At 36.7% G+C, this 18439-nt stretch overlaps 2 protein-coding genes across 3 annotated transcripts in view; one reads left to right on the top strand and one right to left on the bottom strand.

Annotated features, from left to right (window-relative positions):
- LOC145994788 (zinc transporter ZIP1-like) overlaps positions 1–17093 on the top strand; it is a 123008-nt gene extending 105915 nt beyond the window's left edge. For both annotated transcript variants that reach the window (XM_083131059.1, XM_083131058.1), the window contains exon 2: positions 12713–17093. In XM_083131059.1, the coding sequence (XP_082987185.1) occupies positions 12713–12936 (224 nt within the window). In that variant the 3' untranslated portion in view covers positions 12937–17093. The remainder of the gene's footprint in view (positions 1–12712) is intronic.
- LOC145994789 (la-related protein 7-like) overlaps positions 1–18439 on the bottom strand; it is a 305103-nt gene that overhangs the window by 215402 nt on the left and 71262 nt on the right. The window lies entirely within an intron of this gene.

Here is an 18439-nt window from a genome sequence, read left to right as displayed (position 1 = left end):
TGAGCAAACATATCAGCGCTTTGAAAAAAGCAGGAGTGATGAAAAATTTCAAAGTTTCTTAGACGCCAGTTGACAGCCTGGTAGAGCCTTCCTCCCTCCACTTGTGGAGGCGTCGGCGGGCGGCGGCGACCAGTGAGTCCCGGTCGAAGAGAAAGAATTGGAATCGAATTTAGATATACATAATCCAAAGATAGGAAACACTGTACAGGGCCAAAATCGAAACAAGAAGCAGTTTCCGCATGATGTAACTGCTGAAGATCCACAAAACCGGTACAAAGTTGATTTTTTTACCAGGTCCTTGACGATTATTTTAGCTCTAAGAGAAATATTTGAGCAGCTTAAACATCATAGTGATTTTATGCATTAAATAGCATTATACGAAAGAGAATATTACATGCAAAGGTAACGGTAAAGTTCCCTGTGCATATAGTACCATGTCATGAAGTCACATTTAGGGGATGTGGGGTGTAGGGCCACACACATTCTTGATTTCGACCATTTTTGAGGTGATGTGATCAGCACCACTCTCCGGCCGCCTATACCTTCCAGGGTTGAAGCTGGGTGAACCCCAGAGCCGCTTTATGCGGGGACAACGCAGGAAACAATTCAGACCTTAGATCACCCACGCGGGAGATCCGGCAATATTACGTTTTAAAGATCCAGTCATATTTCACAGACCTACAACAGTAAACATATTAAGTCAAGCCTTCATTTCTTTCCTAATACTTGTTACATTTAAGATACGTTTAAGAGAGAGAGAGAGAGAGTTTTCATAAAATATAATAATAATATAAAATTAGTGTCGCATTTTTTAAAGTTTAACTGTGGTCGAGCGAGATATTCTTTTGTGATTAATAATATCGAAATAGCGTAACAAGTCTCATTATTTATTTTATAGTTTGATGTCTTACTTAGGAATATATTGATTTTTCAATTTCCCGTTGCTGGGTAATGACGGGGGGGGGGGGAGGAGGGGGCGTTCGAAAGGGAGCGGCATCTGCCGCCACCGCCCAGGTCGGCAAAATGACTAGCGCCGGTCCTGGCAACGGTTAAGTGTTGGAGCATGCGCGGCTTTAAAATGATGGAAGGGCTATCCTCAAGGATAGTCAGCTCGTTTAACCTGTCTACATCTTCCTTTACGTTGACACTGTCTTTCATTTCTTCTGCTTTCTACATCGTGAAAATGAGGGGGAAATAACCTCTCCCTGATCTTCCTTAATTTTCTGTGTACGCCGTTGAATGACACGGTACGACTAAGGAACTGTTTGAGCTAGTCACGAAATCCGTGATTCGAAAATGAATCAACTTTTTTATATACTTCACGTCCTGGGGACATGAATTAAGATTTTACTAGCGTGTTCATTTTATTACCTTAGAGCTTTCGGAAGCCGCATGTATCAGGAAAAACTAACTCAACAATACGAGCAAAATTTCCAGTATTGTTAAATATGTCAGTCTCTCTCATTCCCTCTCCCTTTCCTCTGAGGGTGTTTTTTGTTCCTGCCGCCCTTAGGCAATTATAAAATGCCGTCTCTTAAAAAAGCATTGAAATTTTTTTAATACATTATTTTGACTTCCCTTGTAACCCTTGTAAGAATTGTTTATTATATTACTCAAAATAGAAATAGCAATAGCAAGCGGTTACACCTGGTCATAAGATATAAAAGAGCACCTTCGAATTCGAACCCAATTTATTTCTAAGTTTTCGACCTGTCCTACGTTTCTCAATTTTCGGCAATATTTTCTTAACTCTCGGTTATAACAGAAGGGGATAATCTGTTGAAATGAACTTTTAAATTCTTAAATAACGCCCCGAAATGAGCCACATTGGAACATATATCCTGGGTTGAACTATAGCTACAGCCCTATTGGAAGGATATGCTGACATAATGTTTGTCCTGGGTTGGATTATACGGTTCTACTGGAAGGATATGCTGACACAAGGTTTAGCCTGGGCTGGACTATACCGTTCTATTGAAAGATATGCTGACACAAGGTTTAGCCTAGATTGGACTGACTATGAGATTTTATTGGAAGGATATGCTGACGCAATGTTTAGCCTGGGTTGGACTATACGGTTCTATTGGAAGGATATGCTGACACAAGGTTTGTCCTGGGTTGGACTATACGGTTTTATTGGAAGGATATGTTGACACAAGGTGTAGCCTGGGTTGGACTATACAGTTCTATTTAAAGGATATGCTGGCACAAGGTTTATCCTGGGTTGGACTATACGGTTCTATTGAAAGGATATGCAGACACAAGGTTTAGCCTAGATTGTTGGACTATACGGTTCTATTTGAAGGATATGCTGACACAATGTTTGTCCTGGGTTGGACTATACGGTTTTATTGGAAGGATATGCTGACAAGGTTTAGCCTAGCTTGGAATATACGGTTTTGTTGAAAGGATATGCTGGCACAAGGTTTGTCCTGGGTTGGACTATACGGTTCTATTGGAAGGCTATGCTGACACAAAGTTTAGCCTAGATTGTTGTATTATACGGTTCTATTGGTAGGATATGCTGACACAATGTTTGTCCTGGGTTGGACTATACGGTTTTATTGGAAGGATATGCTGACAAGGTTTAGCCTAGCTTGGAATATACGGTTTTGTTGGAAGGATATGCTGGCACAAGGTTTGTCCTGGGTTGGACTATACGGTTTTATTGGAAGGATATGCTGACAAGGTTTAGCCTAGCTTGGAATATACGGTTTTGTTGAAAGGATATGCTGGCACAAGGTTTGTCCTGGGTTGGACTATACGGTTCTATTGGAAGGCTATGCTGACACAAAGTTTAGCCTAGATTGTTGTATTATACGGTTCTATTGGTAGGATATGCTGACACAATGTTTGTCCTGGGTTGGACTATACGGTTTTATTGGAAGGATATGCTGACAAGGTTTAGCCTAGCTTGGAATATACGGTTTTGTTGGAAGGATATGCTGGCACAAGGTTTGTCCTGGGTTGGACTATACGGTTCTATTGAAAGGATATGCAGACACAAGGTTTAGCCTGGGTTGGACTATACGGTTCTATTGGGAGGATATGCTGATACAAGGTTTAGCCTGGGTTGGACTATACGGTTCTATTGAAAGGATATGCTGATACAAGGTTTAGCCTGGGTTGTACTATACGGTTCTATTGAAAGGATATGCTGATACAAGGTTTAGCCTGTGTTGGCCTTTACAGTCCTATTGGAATGATATACTGATGCAAGATCCATCCTGACACACGCTGAAGTGTAATCCACCGCTTTATGGCTCCTATTTACAAAATAAACTGAAATTTCCACTCATATGCGCACGGTAGACGAAAGAAGATAGTGCCAGATCGCAAATCATGTGGTTCCGAGTCCTTGGTTCTGCACGCGATGGCGCATCTTCGGCAGTGAAGAACATCTATTCTCATGCAACATCCGTTACTCCACGGCCTTCCTGACCCCCGTTATAGCATCTGATAACGGATCTCTGGAAAAATTACTCTCGTTAGCTGAAGTGTGTCCGTGTAATCGGTTCAATGCACGCGAGGGCCCCAATGCATGCATGCATTGAACGGGACTGAAAAATGTACCCGTTACCCGTTTCCGGTCGAATTGAATTCTACCGGTGGGGGCTCAGCTAATTCTTAATGCAAGAAAATAGATTTCGATGTTATGCATAAATTAAAGTGATATATACATTTCATTGTATGAAACACTTTTAGTGAACTGCCGGTGACTTCCATGGGAAAGTGGTTAGCGCACAGCGCGCTACGACGCCAGGAGTCCCGCATTCGAATTCCGACCTTGTCATAGGTGTTCCTTGTGAGTGTCCATTCATCAATTTTGTCATATCATCACTCATCCTCATTATCGCGATTAGCCAAAAGTAGCATAAAAACGACGCAAAATAACCAAATCATTCAATCAATCAACTTTTAATGAACTACTCTGTTAGTTTTAATTTCTATTTTAGTTTAAGATTGACATCTAGTTACACGAGTAAAATCTTATTTTGATTTCTTTGGTTTCCTTAGAAATAGTAAGGAAATAAATAAAATAATAATGATTACAGTCTTCCTCTGAATATATGGTAAAGGGTAAAGTTAGCACGTGCAAGGGACTTCTAATATTATTAATTTCATGAAAATCGACTACGTGATTGGGTCTCCAATTACCTTTCTCAAAACTTCACATATATATCCATTTGACATCATTTCATATGAGCCAATTGCAGTATGCTATCGCTGATTGTCCCACGTGTTATCCACACAACCCACCATGAACTTGAAGTTGGCAATAATCTATTTATATGTACTAGATATTCCCACTAGATATATTCTTTGAGACAAGCTAACATGAAATCGTAAGAAAATGCAATAATGAATAAGTTGTTACGTACCCAATAGGACCAAGTAATGTGAATAGTTTGCCAAAGACGAATAGAGATGGCAGCACCAGGCGTGCAAGGTTAAGAATTGGCATAATATATGTGAATAATTTTGTAAATAAGAACAAAACAAATTGGAAAGATGAAAAACAATAGAATATATTATAAGAAGACAAAGAATAAATATGAAAGAAGTAAATTAATATATATATTTTATAAATCAAATCAGTGATCACATGTAAGTTAATATGAAAATTAAGGAAGTCAAAGCACTGATACAAGTTTGTGTCTTTGAACAGATATTGCATCTGTTTGGTTGATTTACCATTCCCGTAGCGGAAATTTTGTTTACATCAGTGGCGAGCGCGTTCTGATCGACGCCCCACAGCACTTTTTGGTTGCGCAGTTTAACTGTAGCACCTACTTGGATGCGCATGTCAATCGGCTGCACCAAGTATACACTCTGTTGTACCTAGTTAGTGGTGGCGCGTTCCGATCGAAGCCCCAAGGGAGGATATTAGTATTATTCCCAAAGCTTGGAGGAAAAAGTTGGAAAATGATAAAGGCATTCGTTGAATAGTCAAAACCTAAATTGAAATCCAGAGGGAAGTTTACAAAGAAGATAAGGAAGTCCCGATCCAGAACGTCCATTGAGAAGGAAGTCCATATCCTCCATATTAAGAAGGAAGTCTAGATCCAGACCGTCCATTGAGAAGGAAGTTCCGATCCAGGCCGTCCATCAAGAAGGAAGTCCCGACCTAGAACGTCCATTAAGAGGGAAGTCCAGACCGCCCATTGAGAAGGAAGTCCCGATCCAGATCTGCCCACTACGAAGGAAGTACATATAGAAGAATATCCAAATAAAGAAAATAAATAATAAAAAGAATATTGAGATGAAAATTGACTGTAACGAGAAAATTATAGAAGAATGTAGCTTATCATGTAAAATTCTTACTCCATGTATCCTGTGTTTAAATAATATATTCGTTTAAACGTCTCCATTGGAAGGCATCCTGTCTGGTTTCGTTGTCTACAAAGAACCCTACCCTGTAGATAAGCTAGCTGAGTTTTAAGTTTAAGGTTTATGTACCTTTGCACCAAATGTAGGTAGCATAAATAAATGGCGACCAACTTTTGGGGCTAGAGAATTAGGAACCAGACAGTGAAGAGAGAAAGAATAATTGAAAATGGAGGAAAAGGATAAATATGGAAATGAGAATGGAGAAGCTACAATGAAGGAAGACGGAGAAAAAAGGGAAACTTTCATTTGTTGCGGAGAGGAAGGAAACAAGGAAGAAATTATTTTCTGTGTCACATGTAAAGAAATGAAACATTGGACGTGCGAGGGAATAAGAAAGGAGAAATACATAGCAATAAGTAAAAGGGAAGAAGATTATACATGTAAGGAATGCAAGAAGGAAAAGCTAAAAGAAAAGCAGAAGAAGACAGAAGAAATAAACTTGATGGAAATGTTCCAAAAGCTGTCAATGCAGATAAATGAAAATAACATAGAACTGAAGAAGATTGAAGAAGTAAAAGAAAAGTTGGAAGAAAATAACAAGGAAGTGAAAGAAAGGCTCGATGAAAATAGTAGAAAATTAGAAGAAGTAAGAAATGAAAGCAAGAAAATGTACGAGATAATAACCGAGACATGTGAAGAAAATAGAAGATCATTGGAAAAGAAGATTGAAGAAACAACACTGCTAATCGAAAACAAAAGCGTGGATATAAATAGGACGATCGAGGAAGAAGTTTCAAAACTTAGGGAGGAGAATATACATAGAACCAACAGTATGGAAAGAAAAATTGTTGAAAATAAATCGCAAATAGAAGCAGTATTTTCTAGAGTAGATGCAAATGAAAGCAAGATAGAAGAAGCAAAGGTCCTAATGGAAGATAGAAGCTGGGAAACACGCAATAGAATGGAAAAGGAAGTTCTAAAACTGAGAGAAGTAAGTACGCGGGAACTGCAAGAAGTTCAAGAAAAAACTAGCAGTATGGTGAAGGACATTGCGGAAAATCAAAATAAAATTAATGCAGCAGATAAGAAAGGAAAGGAATTAGACAGAAAATTAAATGGGGCAGTGTCAAAGATAGAGAAAACAGAAAAGAAAGTAGAAGAAGTGGAAAGAAAGTTAGGAAAGCTATTCATCAAAGAAGGAAACATAAATCCTAGGTTTCGAGAAAGTGAAGAAACGAAGGTTATGAAAGAGCTGAAAGAAGAGAGTTCAAGCGATGAATCGACGACGGAGGAAGAAGAGAAGCATAAGAGATATAGAATAGCGGGAGGTCACAAGAAAAGGAAATGGAAGAATAGCGAAGATGGAAGTAATAATGAAAGGCTCTTAGACATATTGGAAAATGAATTCCCGAGAGACGAGAACTATAGGACCAGGATACCTAGGCCACAAGAATTGCAGCATCTTCCAAAATTCAATGGGAATATATCTGATAAATGTCCCAGAAAGTTTTTAAGGGAACTAACAACAAATGTCAGACTTATGAGGATCCCCGAAGGAATGATTTTGAACGTCATAGAGACATGTTTTGAACAGTCGGCAGCAGGATGGTACCAACTAAATGAGCACAAATTTAGAAATTTTAAGGAGTTCAGCCGAAAATTCCTGAACTACTACTGCAGTAAAGACATAAAGGAAAGGCAGCTAGAAGCATTAAAAAGAAGATATGTAGATTGGTCAAAAGTCGACAGCCTGGAAGAACATACATGGGAGACTCTTAGAAGTTTCAAAAACCTAAAGGAAGGATGCAGTGAAGAGGAGCTGGTTAAACAAGTTTTCCAAACATTGCCATTAAGAATACAGAGAGCTATAGCAGCGGTTAAGATAAAAGCAGTGGATGATTTGATTGAATATCTAAGAACCGAAGATGTGCTAACAAAAACTCAGAATTCCTGGAACGATAAGGAAGGAAGATTCTATGGAAAGAGGCAACATTCAGAAGAAGAAGGGAGCTCAAAACCAAAGTTCCGGAGACAGGAATTTGATGTAAGAAGAATAGAAGTTAGAAACCAGAGACCAAGTGCAGAAAGAAGAGACGTAGGAAGAAACAATGGAAGATATGAAAGAAACATAGACTCTGTGGAAGAAAGAGAGAGAAACGATGATAGATATCGAGGAAATTGGAGAAACGTGAGAGGCCGAAATAATTTCCGAAGATACGGAAGAGGAGGAAATCAGCGATGGAGGAACATATATGAACAGAACGAAAGAGAATACCGAGTAAGTGTGCCCAATGAAGAAATGGAAAGAAAAAATGCACTTCCGGATGTAGAAAGAGACGAAGCCATAGAATTAGCCAGAAATTATTGTAATGACGCAAGAAGATTCCAAGAGGGAATTACAGCAGATGAAGATTCAAGAAATGGAGAAGAGAATAGAGGGTCAAACATGTAATGCTCTTGCAGCATCTCCCAGGTGTGAGAGCAAAAACAGGGAGAAATGTAAGGCAGGGAGAAATTGTAAATAGAAATGTACATAGTGAAAGAGAAAGTCTTGAGTTATATTTAATAGAAGAGCCGAATTTCAATGACCTGAAGCCAGGGAGAACTTTTTATGTAAAGGCAAAAATTATAGAATTAGAAGTAAAGTGCCTAATAGATTGTGGTAGTGTGGTAGAAGTAATGAGTTATGATTGTTGGAAACGGATAAAGGGAAAATATCCACAAACTCGTTTAGATGCATCAGAAAGGGATAAAATAAGATTGGTCATGGCAGCAGGGAAAGAAGAATATAAAATACAGGGAACTGTCGGCGTAATGATGAACCTTCAAGGTTTAAATTTTCCTGTCAGATTTCTCGTAGTAAAAGGTCTAAGAAGTGATATGATATTAGGAATACCATTTTTGGAAAAATATGATGGTCATATTTATATCAAAGAGAGAAGATTGAATCTAGAGTCATTGGAAGAAGAAAGACTAGATGTTCCTATGGAAACTGTAAACAACGAAATGGAGAGAAAAGAATGCATTGGCAACCTCAATTTAATGTACGGACAGATGAAGGCAGTACCAAATGATATATGTGAAGAAATTGAAAGTGAAATGAATAAAGAAAATGATGAATATACTGCATCTGTTGAAGAGATAAAGAATAAGGTTGATGAGTGCAAAGATATCTCCAAAGAAGAGAGGAAGGAATTACAAGAAGTTTTGTTAGAGCATAGGAATTTGTTTAGCCAAAAGCCAGGACTCGCCAGAGGGTATTCCTACGAAATAGAAGTAGATACAGAAAGACCTATAGTATCTAAACAGTATCCGATACCTTTTGCGAAAAGAAAAGCTGTAGAGGAAGAACTTCAGAAATGGTTAAGATGGGAAATTATAGAAGATTCAAATAGCATACATGTAAGCCCGATGCATGTAGTTGACAAACCCAATGGAGGAGTTAGACCAGTCTTAGATCTGAGAGAATTAAACAAACACGTATTACTTCCAAGAAACCAGGTGGATAAAATAGATGAGATGCTACACTCATTTGCAGGAAGCAGATACTTTACTTCTTTTGATTTGACCCTGGGATACTTTCAAGTTGAGATCGAGAAGAAGTCAAGAAAGTATACAGCATTCAGATATGGCTCAAGATTGTTTCAATTCAGAAGATTGCCATATGGTTTAAATTCATCGGTTTCGGCATTTATGACTGCGTTGAACAAGATATTTGGGATAGAAACTAAGCATTGGTTAGCCATATATGTAGATGACATGTGCATTCACAGTAAAGACTGGGATTCACATATAAGAAGAATAGATTGGGTATTGAACAAATTAGGAAAAGCAGGATTAACCGTCAAACTGGAGAAATGCTCTTTTGTCAGAAAGGAAGTTAAGTTTTTAGGCCATGTTATATCCGGTGGAGAAATTAAGCTATGTACAGATAAGGATGAAGCGATAAGACGTTTCCCTAAGCCAATTACAAAGAAACAATTACAGAGATTTCTTGGAATGTGTAATTGGAGAAGCAAGTTCATTAGAGATTTTGCACAAAAGGCCAGACCATTGTATGAGCTATTAAAAGAAAACTAACAAGTGGAATTGGGGAGAAGAAGAAGATAAAGCTTTCGGTGTACTGAAGATCGATCTCATATCATCGCCTGCCATAAGCCAACCGAATTTCGAGAAAACATTTTGCTTGGGAACCGATGCATCTAATATAGGACTAGGGGCGTATCTATTCCAGAAGGACAGCAATGGAGAAGACCAAGTCATCCAGTATGCCAGCCGTTCTCTTAAGACTTTTGAGAAATCCTATACGATAAGTGAACTCGAATGCCTAGCCATCCTATTCGGAATACAAAAGTTCTCACCATACCTCAAAGGAAGGCGATTTAAGGTATTCAGCGATCACAAAAGCTTGGTCTGGCTAAATTCGGCAAAGCAGTGGAATCCTAGACTTACCAGATGGGCCCTGTTAATACAAGAATATAGCTTTGAAGTGATTGATATAAAGGGCAGGGATAATCAAATTGCCGATGCATTAAGCAGAGCTCCAATAAGACCCCAACAAGAACCAGAAGAGATAATCAAATTGTCCATAAATGCGATTGTGGAGGAAGAAATGAAGAATGTAGTAAAAGAAGAATGGATAAAAGAGATGAAAGAAGATGAAGAACTTAGTACTATACTTAAAATATTGGAAGGAGAAACCATTGTTGGAGAAAGGAAGATGAGAAAAGCCAGAATCAAAGGGAATTACAGAATTATAGAAGGCATGATTTTTAAAGTGAACATTGAAAATCCTCACCAAGTAAGGTTATGTGTACCCAAAACAATGATCTATAAGATCTTAACAACAGTACATGAAGAGTCAGGACATTTTGGGACAGACAAAACTTTGAGGATGGCACGTCGTTTTTATTTTTGGAAGACTCTGAAAAAGGATGTTGTGGACCATGTTAGAAACTGCGTTGTATGCATACAGACTAAGCCATCTAAATGGAAATTAAGAAAGGAAGAATTACACGTTATAGGTCGAAGGCCATTGGATTTAATATCCATAGACTTAATTGGACCACTGCCGAGATCAAGAGGATTCCAATACATCCTTACATGCGTGGACATAAGTAGTAAATTTGTAATGTGTTACAACATAAGAAAAGCAACATCAAAAGAGATAGTTAAATGTTTCGAAGACGGTTTCACTAAACACTATGGAATTCCTAGAAAGGTGTTAACAGATAATGGCACACAGTTTGTATCGGAGTATTTCATGGACTATATGCAATTCAAAGGAGTCAAAGTAATAAATGTAACGCGATACCACCCCAGCTCGAATCCCATAGAACGATACAATGGAGAAATAGTCAGACTGTTAAGAACATACTGCCACGATAACCATACACGATGGTCAACTGTTGTTAATAAAATAACTAAATTGTTAAACAACGCATTGTCAGAAGAAACAGGAAGAAGCCCTGCTGAATTATTTCTGGGATACACGGAGGAACCATATGTGTTTGAAGAATTGGAGTGGCCAGATATGATGGAGCAAAAGAGCGAAATGAAGAAAGTGATATTAGAGCTGTATAAAAAGAGAAATAGAAGAAAGACAAAGGACGAGAAGAAGGTTAAGAAAATAGGTATCAAGAAAGGAGATTTGGTGTTTTGTAAAACACATCCTGTGAGCAAAGCTTCAGAGAAAGCTATCAAAAAGCTATTTTTCATATATGAAGGCCCATATGAAGTGATAAGTATTTTTAGAAATACAGTTCTTCTAAAGCACATAAAAACAGATGTAGAAAGGAGAGAGAATTTAGATAACATTAGAAGATATAATTGTACAGAAGAGAAGAAAGAAAGCGTCAAGAAGAAATAATAGACTTGTACACATATAATTTGAAAAAAAATGTATCTGCATATATATATATATATATATATATATATATATATATATATATATATTACGACAATTTTTTTTATGGCCAACGTGGGGAATATTGTGTTACGTACCCAATAGGACCAAGTAATGTGAATAGTTTGCCAAAGACGAATAGAGATGGCAGCACCAGGCGTGCAAGGTTAAGAATTGGCATAATATATGTGAATAATTTTGTAAATAAGAACAAAACAAATTGGAAAGATGAAAAACAATAGAATATATTATAAGAAGACAAAGAATAAATATGAAAGAAGTAAATTAATATATATATTTTATAAATCAAATCAGTGATCACATGTAAGTTAATATGAAAATTAAGGAAGTCAAAGCACTGATACAAGTTTGTGTCTTTGAACAGATATTGCATCTGTTTGGTTGATTTACCATTCCCGTAGCGGAAATTTTGTTTACATCAGTGGCGAGCGCGTTCTGATCGACGCCCCACAGCACTTTTTGGTTGCGCAGTTTAACTGTAGCACCTACTTGGATGCGCATGTCAATCGGCTGCACCAAGTATACACTCTGTTGTACCTAGTTAGTGGTGGCGCGTTCCGATCGAAGCCCCAAGGGAGGATATTAGTATTATTCCCAAAGCTTGGAGGAAAAAGTTGGAAAATGATAAAGGCATTCGTTGAATAGTCAAAACCTAAATTGAAATCCAGAGGGAAGTTTACAAAGAAGATAAGGAAGTCCCGATCCAGAACGTCCATTGAGAAGGAAGTCCATATCCTCCATATTAAGAAGGAAGTCTAGATCCAGACCGTCCATTGAGAAGGAAGTTCCGATCCAGGCCGTCCATCAAGAAGGAAGTCCCGACCTAGAACGTCCATTAAGAGGGAAGTCCAGACCGCCCATTGAGAAGGAAGTCCCGATCCAGATCTGCCCACTACGAAGGAAGTACATATAGAAGAATATCCAAATAAAGAAAATAAATAATAAAAAGAATATTGAGATGAAAATTGACTGTAACGAGAAAATTATAGAAGAATGTAGCTTATCATGTAAAATTCTTACTCCATGTATCCTGTGTTTAAATAATATATTCGTTTAAACGTCTCCATTGGAAGGCATCCTGTCTGGTTTCGTTGTCTACAAAGAACCCTACCCTGTAGATAAGCTAGCTGAGTTTTAAGTTTAAGGTTTATGTACCTTTGCACCAAATGTAGGTAGCAAAGTGAATGTAATTATATGCAAATAATTTATTTTAGGAATGTGTTTGCACTTATAAATATGTATTCAAAATGTATGCTGGGCTTGACAACCAAATGTAAAGCTTCACGTCCAATAAAATTAATGATGATAAACCTCATATTTTCCTTACTTGAATTTACTCTTATTAGATATGTCTACAGGCAATGAAACTACATGTACTTGTGTAAATTAACTTTAGTACTGTGTCTAATCTTCATGTACATGAAACATTTCAATTTGCCTTCTTTCTCGTTGCAGGAGGCCATCACCATCACCACGGAGACGAGCACGACCATTCTCACGACGACGATCACTCACACGACCACGATCACACACACAGCGTCACAACGGTGATCCAAAACATGACGGAGAAAGCCTTCACGGCGGCGACGAACAGCCTGACGTCAGCGATATTGGGTCATGCAGATCATGATCATCACGACCATGATCACGACCACGATCACGATCACGACCACAGCTAAGTATGACATAGCCTGAAGAAGAGAAAGATGAAGTGTACTTTCATCCTTAATGTTCCTTTAAAAACGCTTGGCGAAATGAGTGAATGTGCGAGAGTGCAAGAAGGAAATTAGTGTGCTAAGCATTCCATACCATAAGTGTCGAAACGGAAATGTGGGATGTCATTGTGATAAGAACCATGGAGATGTGTACGAAACGTCAAGAGTTGTGAAACGTTTCGTACCAGACATTGTTCACAGCGGAGGTTCATTGTTGTGAATCGTCAATAGACAGAACTGCTCACGTCACAATGATGGTATTAAGGGAATGTTATCCCGCAGTTATATACACGTAAATATATAAGTAATGGATAACATTTTACACAAGAGTAGCCAACCAACAGTGACGTGGCCACAGGTGGGGAAAGTTGATTGAGATTATAACCTCTTCTTGCAAAAATAAATAAATAAAAAAAATTACCCGCTGGATACATGAAAATATGGTAGAATATACCACTAACTAATTAAAAAAGAAGTCATAAACCCAATCCTTCTTCTAACGAAGTTCTTGGCCACGCCACTGCTAAGGTTTCCATCATCAGAAAAAAATATATTTTGCTGGTTTGGATAGCTGACTTGTCCTAACAATCTTCAAGTTCCAATATTCTGTACAAATTCGAATTGAAGATTCTCTACAGAACATGAACAATTGTGCGCTGAACATGTTATTCAAACTCTGTTGCTATATTCTGAGTCTTCCAATCTTTTCAAATTGCATCATTTTTTTTACCCTTACTTAAGATGAACGTTATTATTTTTTTGAGATTGAAAAATGAAATACCTAGGATTTATATAAACGTGCAGTTTCAAGTAACGTATTATCAGAGTATGTACAGTGTAACAAAATTGAACGAAATTCCTCAATATTGAAATATGAATCATATTTTTCGTGGTAAATACACGTAAAGTGTTGTAACAAGTTGAGTACTTGAGTGTATGGTCTTGTTGGCTTCCGTGACATTTCAGCAATTTTCAATAGCTGATAAGAATAACAGTTTCTATATTTGAAGACCAATTACAAATAATTCAGACCCTTTGCGCACTGTATTCTGAGACGTAGTAGCCTACGTAGTAATATGTTATGTGTGTGATAGGATGAATGTAAGTGTTTTCTATAGAGAGTGTCTGTATACTATGCATATGCGCTCACAGAGTCAATACCTATATTTGGAATATGTATGTGTGAAGTATGTAGTTAATGTAAAGAAAAATACTAAAGTACAATTCTCGTCGCCTTGTCCATGAATTAATAATTAAAGGGCAATATTAAAGTATATGACTCGAGAAATACACTAACTTGTATCGAATCATGCCATTAGCAGTTATTGCTGCAAAACTACTAACTTTCAAACTAATTTCTTTTTGGGAGTTATTTTTTTAATTATCACAATGAGATATTGTCTGTGTCGCTGTAGCTATAGCGTTATCATTAATTGTTATGAGAGGTATTATTCAATCTATTTAATGAGACTTCAAAAATGTTGGATTTCATCTTCTTTTGCCAGATACTAGTTAAGATAGTTTTTTCGATAATTTAACTACCTCAAACTTCAAACCTATATTCCTACATATAGTATACTAGTTAATAGGCGGCTAATTTTGATTTGCGTGTCAATTCTTCTACATGGCAACGTGCCCCTCCACAAGATATTGTAAATTGAAAGCAATGAAATTAATTTTAAACAAAGAGACGCAACAGCCCGAAGTGGCTCAGTGCAGCAATTGGTTAGTTACTTGAAGCCACGGGAGCTTGTGATTGGTGCGTTGTCGAATGAAATTTCGATCACAGTAAACTGCATCGTTATGAAGCAAATTGATAATATTTCTAAGAACCTTGGCAAATTGCAACATGTAACATCCAGAGTAGACTTGTAGCCTGGTTCGTATTGAGGTGGACAATTATTGAATAATCTTAGTTTATCTTGTACAAAATCAAAAATAAAAGACAATTTAAGTTGGTCTACAAAATGCGTAGGTACTGTTATTCTTTTCTTATAAAACCTTTTCGAGCAGGCCTCATCTCCAGGTAGATATCAACTCGGGCAAGCTCCGGCACCTATCGACCTGTTGGGTGAGATGAGTCATGGCAAGGACTTATAATACCTTTTCATCAGTGAACTAAAGATAATTTATATAAAATACTAAACTGGAAGCCAACAAACCCGTCTATTATTTGAAGGAAAAAACCTTATATAATATTTTAAATAAAGAAAAATAACACTAGATATTTTCTGGATATTATACATGAAACTGTGCACGTAGATTTCATAAAATGACGACGAAAATGGTATGTTTTATTGTATGGACACCAAGTACTCTACTTGTCGAATTATTAACGCCATGTTGAAACATGTTTTGATAACCATGATTAACTGATCTCAAATCGAAGACAAGAATGATTTACATTCACGTTCGGGAGGACATTCCTTTCGCGATTGTTAATGTGCATACGTTATAGACTAACGTTATTAAATGTAATTTTGTGCCAAACTGCTCGCGTCACACCTGTGATGACCTACAGTTACCTAAATGCATAAAATCCTACATGTATGTGTACATATACCCACAAGAGAAACATTTTTAATATGTCAATGTAAACATGCGGGAGGGTGGTGGTGATGGAATTTTAATAAGGGGATGGGCGCAGTTATTATGTTTTGGAATAGTTAGAGTGTGTGAAATAAATGGCTATGAGAATTCTGATCAGGCTCAATGGTTCGCAACTTCTATTTTTATTTTTAAAAGTAAAACAAAAATCAGAGGACCTGGGATAGATTACTATATTTAAGATATCAAAACGTCTACAATATTGTTCTTGGTTTCAGTGCTGTGGGATGAAATTGGGTTTTATTTAATTTGAAGGGTTTTTAAGGGGATAAGGTGAATAATTCTATTCGAAATTGCGCACGCCCTAGTCAAGTAAGTCTGCTAGAAGTTCAGTGATATAAAGTGATTTCAATGTATAATAATTGCATTAAATAAAATGATTGTAATTTACGTTACGGTAGGAGTTTAAGGACAGGTAGTAGGAGATACAAGATGAGCTTTAATATATGTAAACAATGCCTGACTTATAATCCTCAAATATTTTTGATAGTTCCTACAGACATTTCCAAGAGATAAAACGAACACTTAAAATATGTGAGATATCAGCTTAATATAAGAAAGAATGCGAGAAAGGCGCAACATCCTTATGGAATACTTTTAAATATTTTCAAATACAGCTCAGAAAAAAAGTAAAAAAAAGCTGACTTCTGGTTTAAAAAGGGTTTTCTATGCACGTAAGTGGTTTGAAACTTTTGGAATAAAGTCAACATTAGCGAATAATATTATTCTATTAGGCTACATAAATGTATTCTTATTCTACCAGCACCATATCAAGAGCTAAAACATGGCGTGTTGTATACTTTGTTCCTACTTCCATTAACATAATGTAATGGAAAAATAAAACCAAGCAATTGGAATTGGAACAAAGTAGTTCTAGAAAGTACCATCGCACAAACCTTATAAGTAAAATTTTCCATTCAGTTTTTTTTTTGTACCTAATCTGTGGCTATACTTTGGGTGCATTTTGCATACTTCACATGTTATAAATGCTCTGTTAACTTACTCGTATAATCAAAATGATAGCAACAGCTGCCATTCAAAAATTCAAGGATTATAAATAGAGGTACTTCAATGTTATTTTTCAGTTTGTAATTTAGCAAATTTTACTTTAAAGGAATCAAAAAATCGAAACAACGAGTATGACCACAGAAACAAACCCATAAGAAGCGAGTGTATACTGTCGAAAAATCCAGTTAAATTTTGGAATAAAATCACTCTTGTGACTTAATAAATACTCTTGCTATTTATTATTTTAATTGTGACAATAAGGAAATTTCATGCCACCAACTCTCGCATGGTAAATGTTGTACGCTAAGTTCTAAGTGGTTTTCGAACGTAAGAATTCTCTAGAATAGCGTGGATTGTTTATTTTATTAATCAAATGTTAAACTAGAGCAATTATTAAAAGTGTAAAAAGTGTTACGAAGGCAGTAAATCCTGCGCAATTTAAGAAAGTGCAGATTTATCTAGTCCATAATATGTAGTTGAGGGAAGTAAAAATGTTACAAAAAATATATACACGATTATCTTTTTATTTTTCATTGTATGTTCAATCCTTATTTTCAAGTGAAAACGTTTCACACTATGTGATCAAATAATTACAGGAACATTTCTTCAAGTGAGAATGTGCAAAGTATCATTGTATTTTTGTGATGTAGATTGGTCTCTAATTTGGGAATGGTAAGTACCTATTTCAAGACTCCCAAACTTCAAGAAGCAAGATGTTTGTTATTTTCAACTATATTTATTGACCCAACATTGAAGGTGTTACAATATTTATTCAAATATGCAATAAGTAGGGTGACCTTAATATTTTGACCCAAAAACGGGATCCCAAGGAGATCAATGTACCGCCCACCCTGAAAAATCGGTTAGGTCTGATTATAAAATTGTTATTATTAAGGTATTATTATTTATTAAAGTATGGATCGCATGAATGATGCATCATAAACAAAAAATGAAATACGATCTCCCGTTGTCCAAAAGTATTAATTATTATAATCTCGGTATGACTTACATCCTGATCAGAAACATTTATCAGAAGAACCAATCTTCTTGAGATCAACTTTTATTTATATATGCGTATTTTATTTATTCTTCACCAACCGTTCATAAAACTCCCCACGTAGCTATCTGACACAACGTAACATTTGTCTTGAGTTTGTGTCAAGATGCAGGAATTTAAATTATAGTTGCAGGTCCGTATTGAAACCATGTTCATTCAAGGCTCTACAATGTTTGGAACGCAGTCCAGATGTTTGTCACTAGCATGACGCTAGTTTAAAAAGTCCATCAACTTTATTTATTGTCATATTTTTTTTTTTAGCATGAATGTCTCAAATTGAGATTTGGTTTCCAAGCTAATTGCTAGACTTTTATGAAACGGGACAAATAGTGGATTTAAACCAGGGTTGTTAAAGGTCCAGGAATTTTAAATAAATTCAATTCCGGTCCAGCAGAGAAAATCAGCAAGCGTAAATGAGTTCTGGACCGTAAAGAACCTTTTTATCTGTAAATATTTCAATTCGGTCCAGGAACCTTTTTCCCCGTTCAATTTAAATACGGTCCAGGAACCTTTATTCCAGGATCAATTTAAATACGGTCCAGGAATCTATTTTCTGAATGAATTTAAATACGGTCCAGGAACCTTTTTTCCGGATGAATTTAAATACAGTCCGGGAACATTTTTTCCGAACCAATTTAAATTAGGTCCAGGAACCTTTATTCCAGGATCAACTTAAATACGGTCCAGGAACTTTTTTTTAAAATCTGTTTAAATAGGGTCCAAGTTCCGTATTGAAATGAAACAATACGCAACTTGGATCGAATACGGACCTGACGATAAACAATTATCCACTTG

The sequence above is a fragment of the Lepisma saccharinum genome, chromosome 11 (genome assembly GCF_977018435.1).
Source record: "Lepisma saccharinum chromosome 11, izLepSacc3.1, whole genome shotgun sequence".
NCBI classification, from domain to species: Eukaryota; Metazoa; Arthropoda; class Insecta; order Zygentoma; family Lepismatidae; genus Lepisma; species Lepisma saccharinum.
This window is presented reverse-complemented; position numbering and strand designations above follow the sequence as displayed.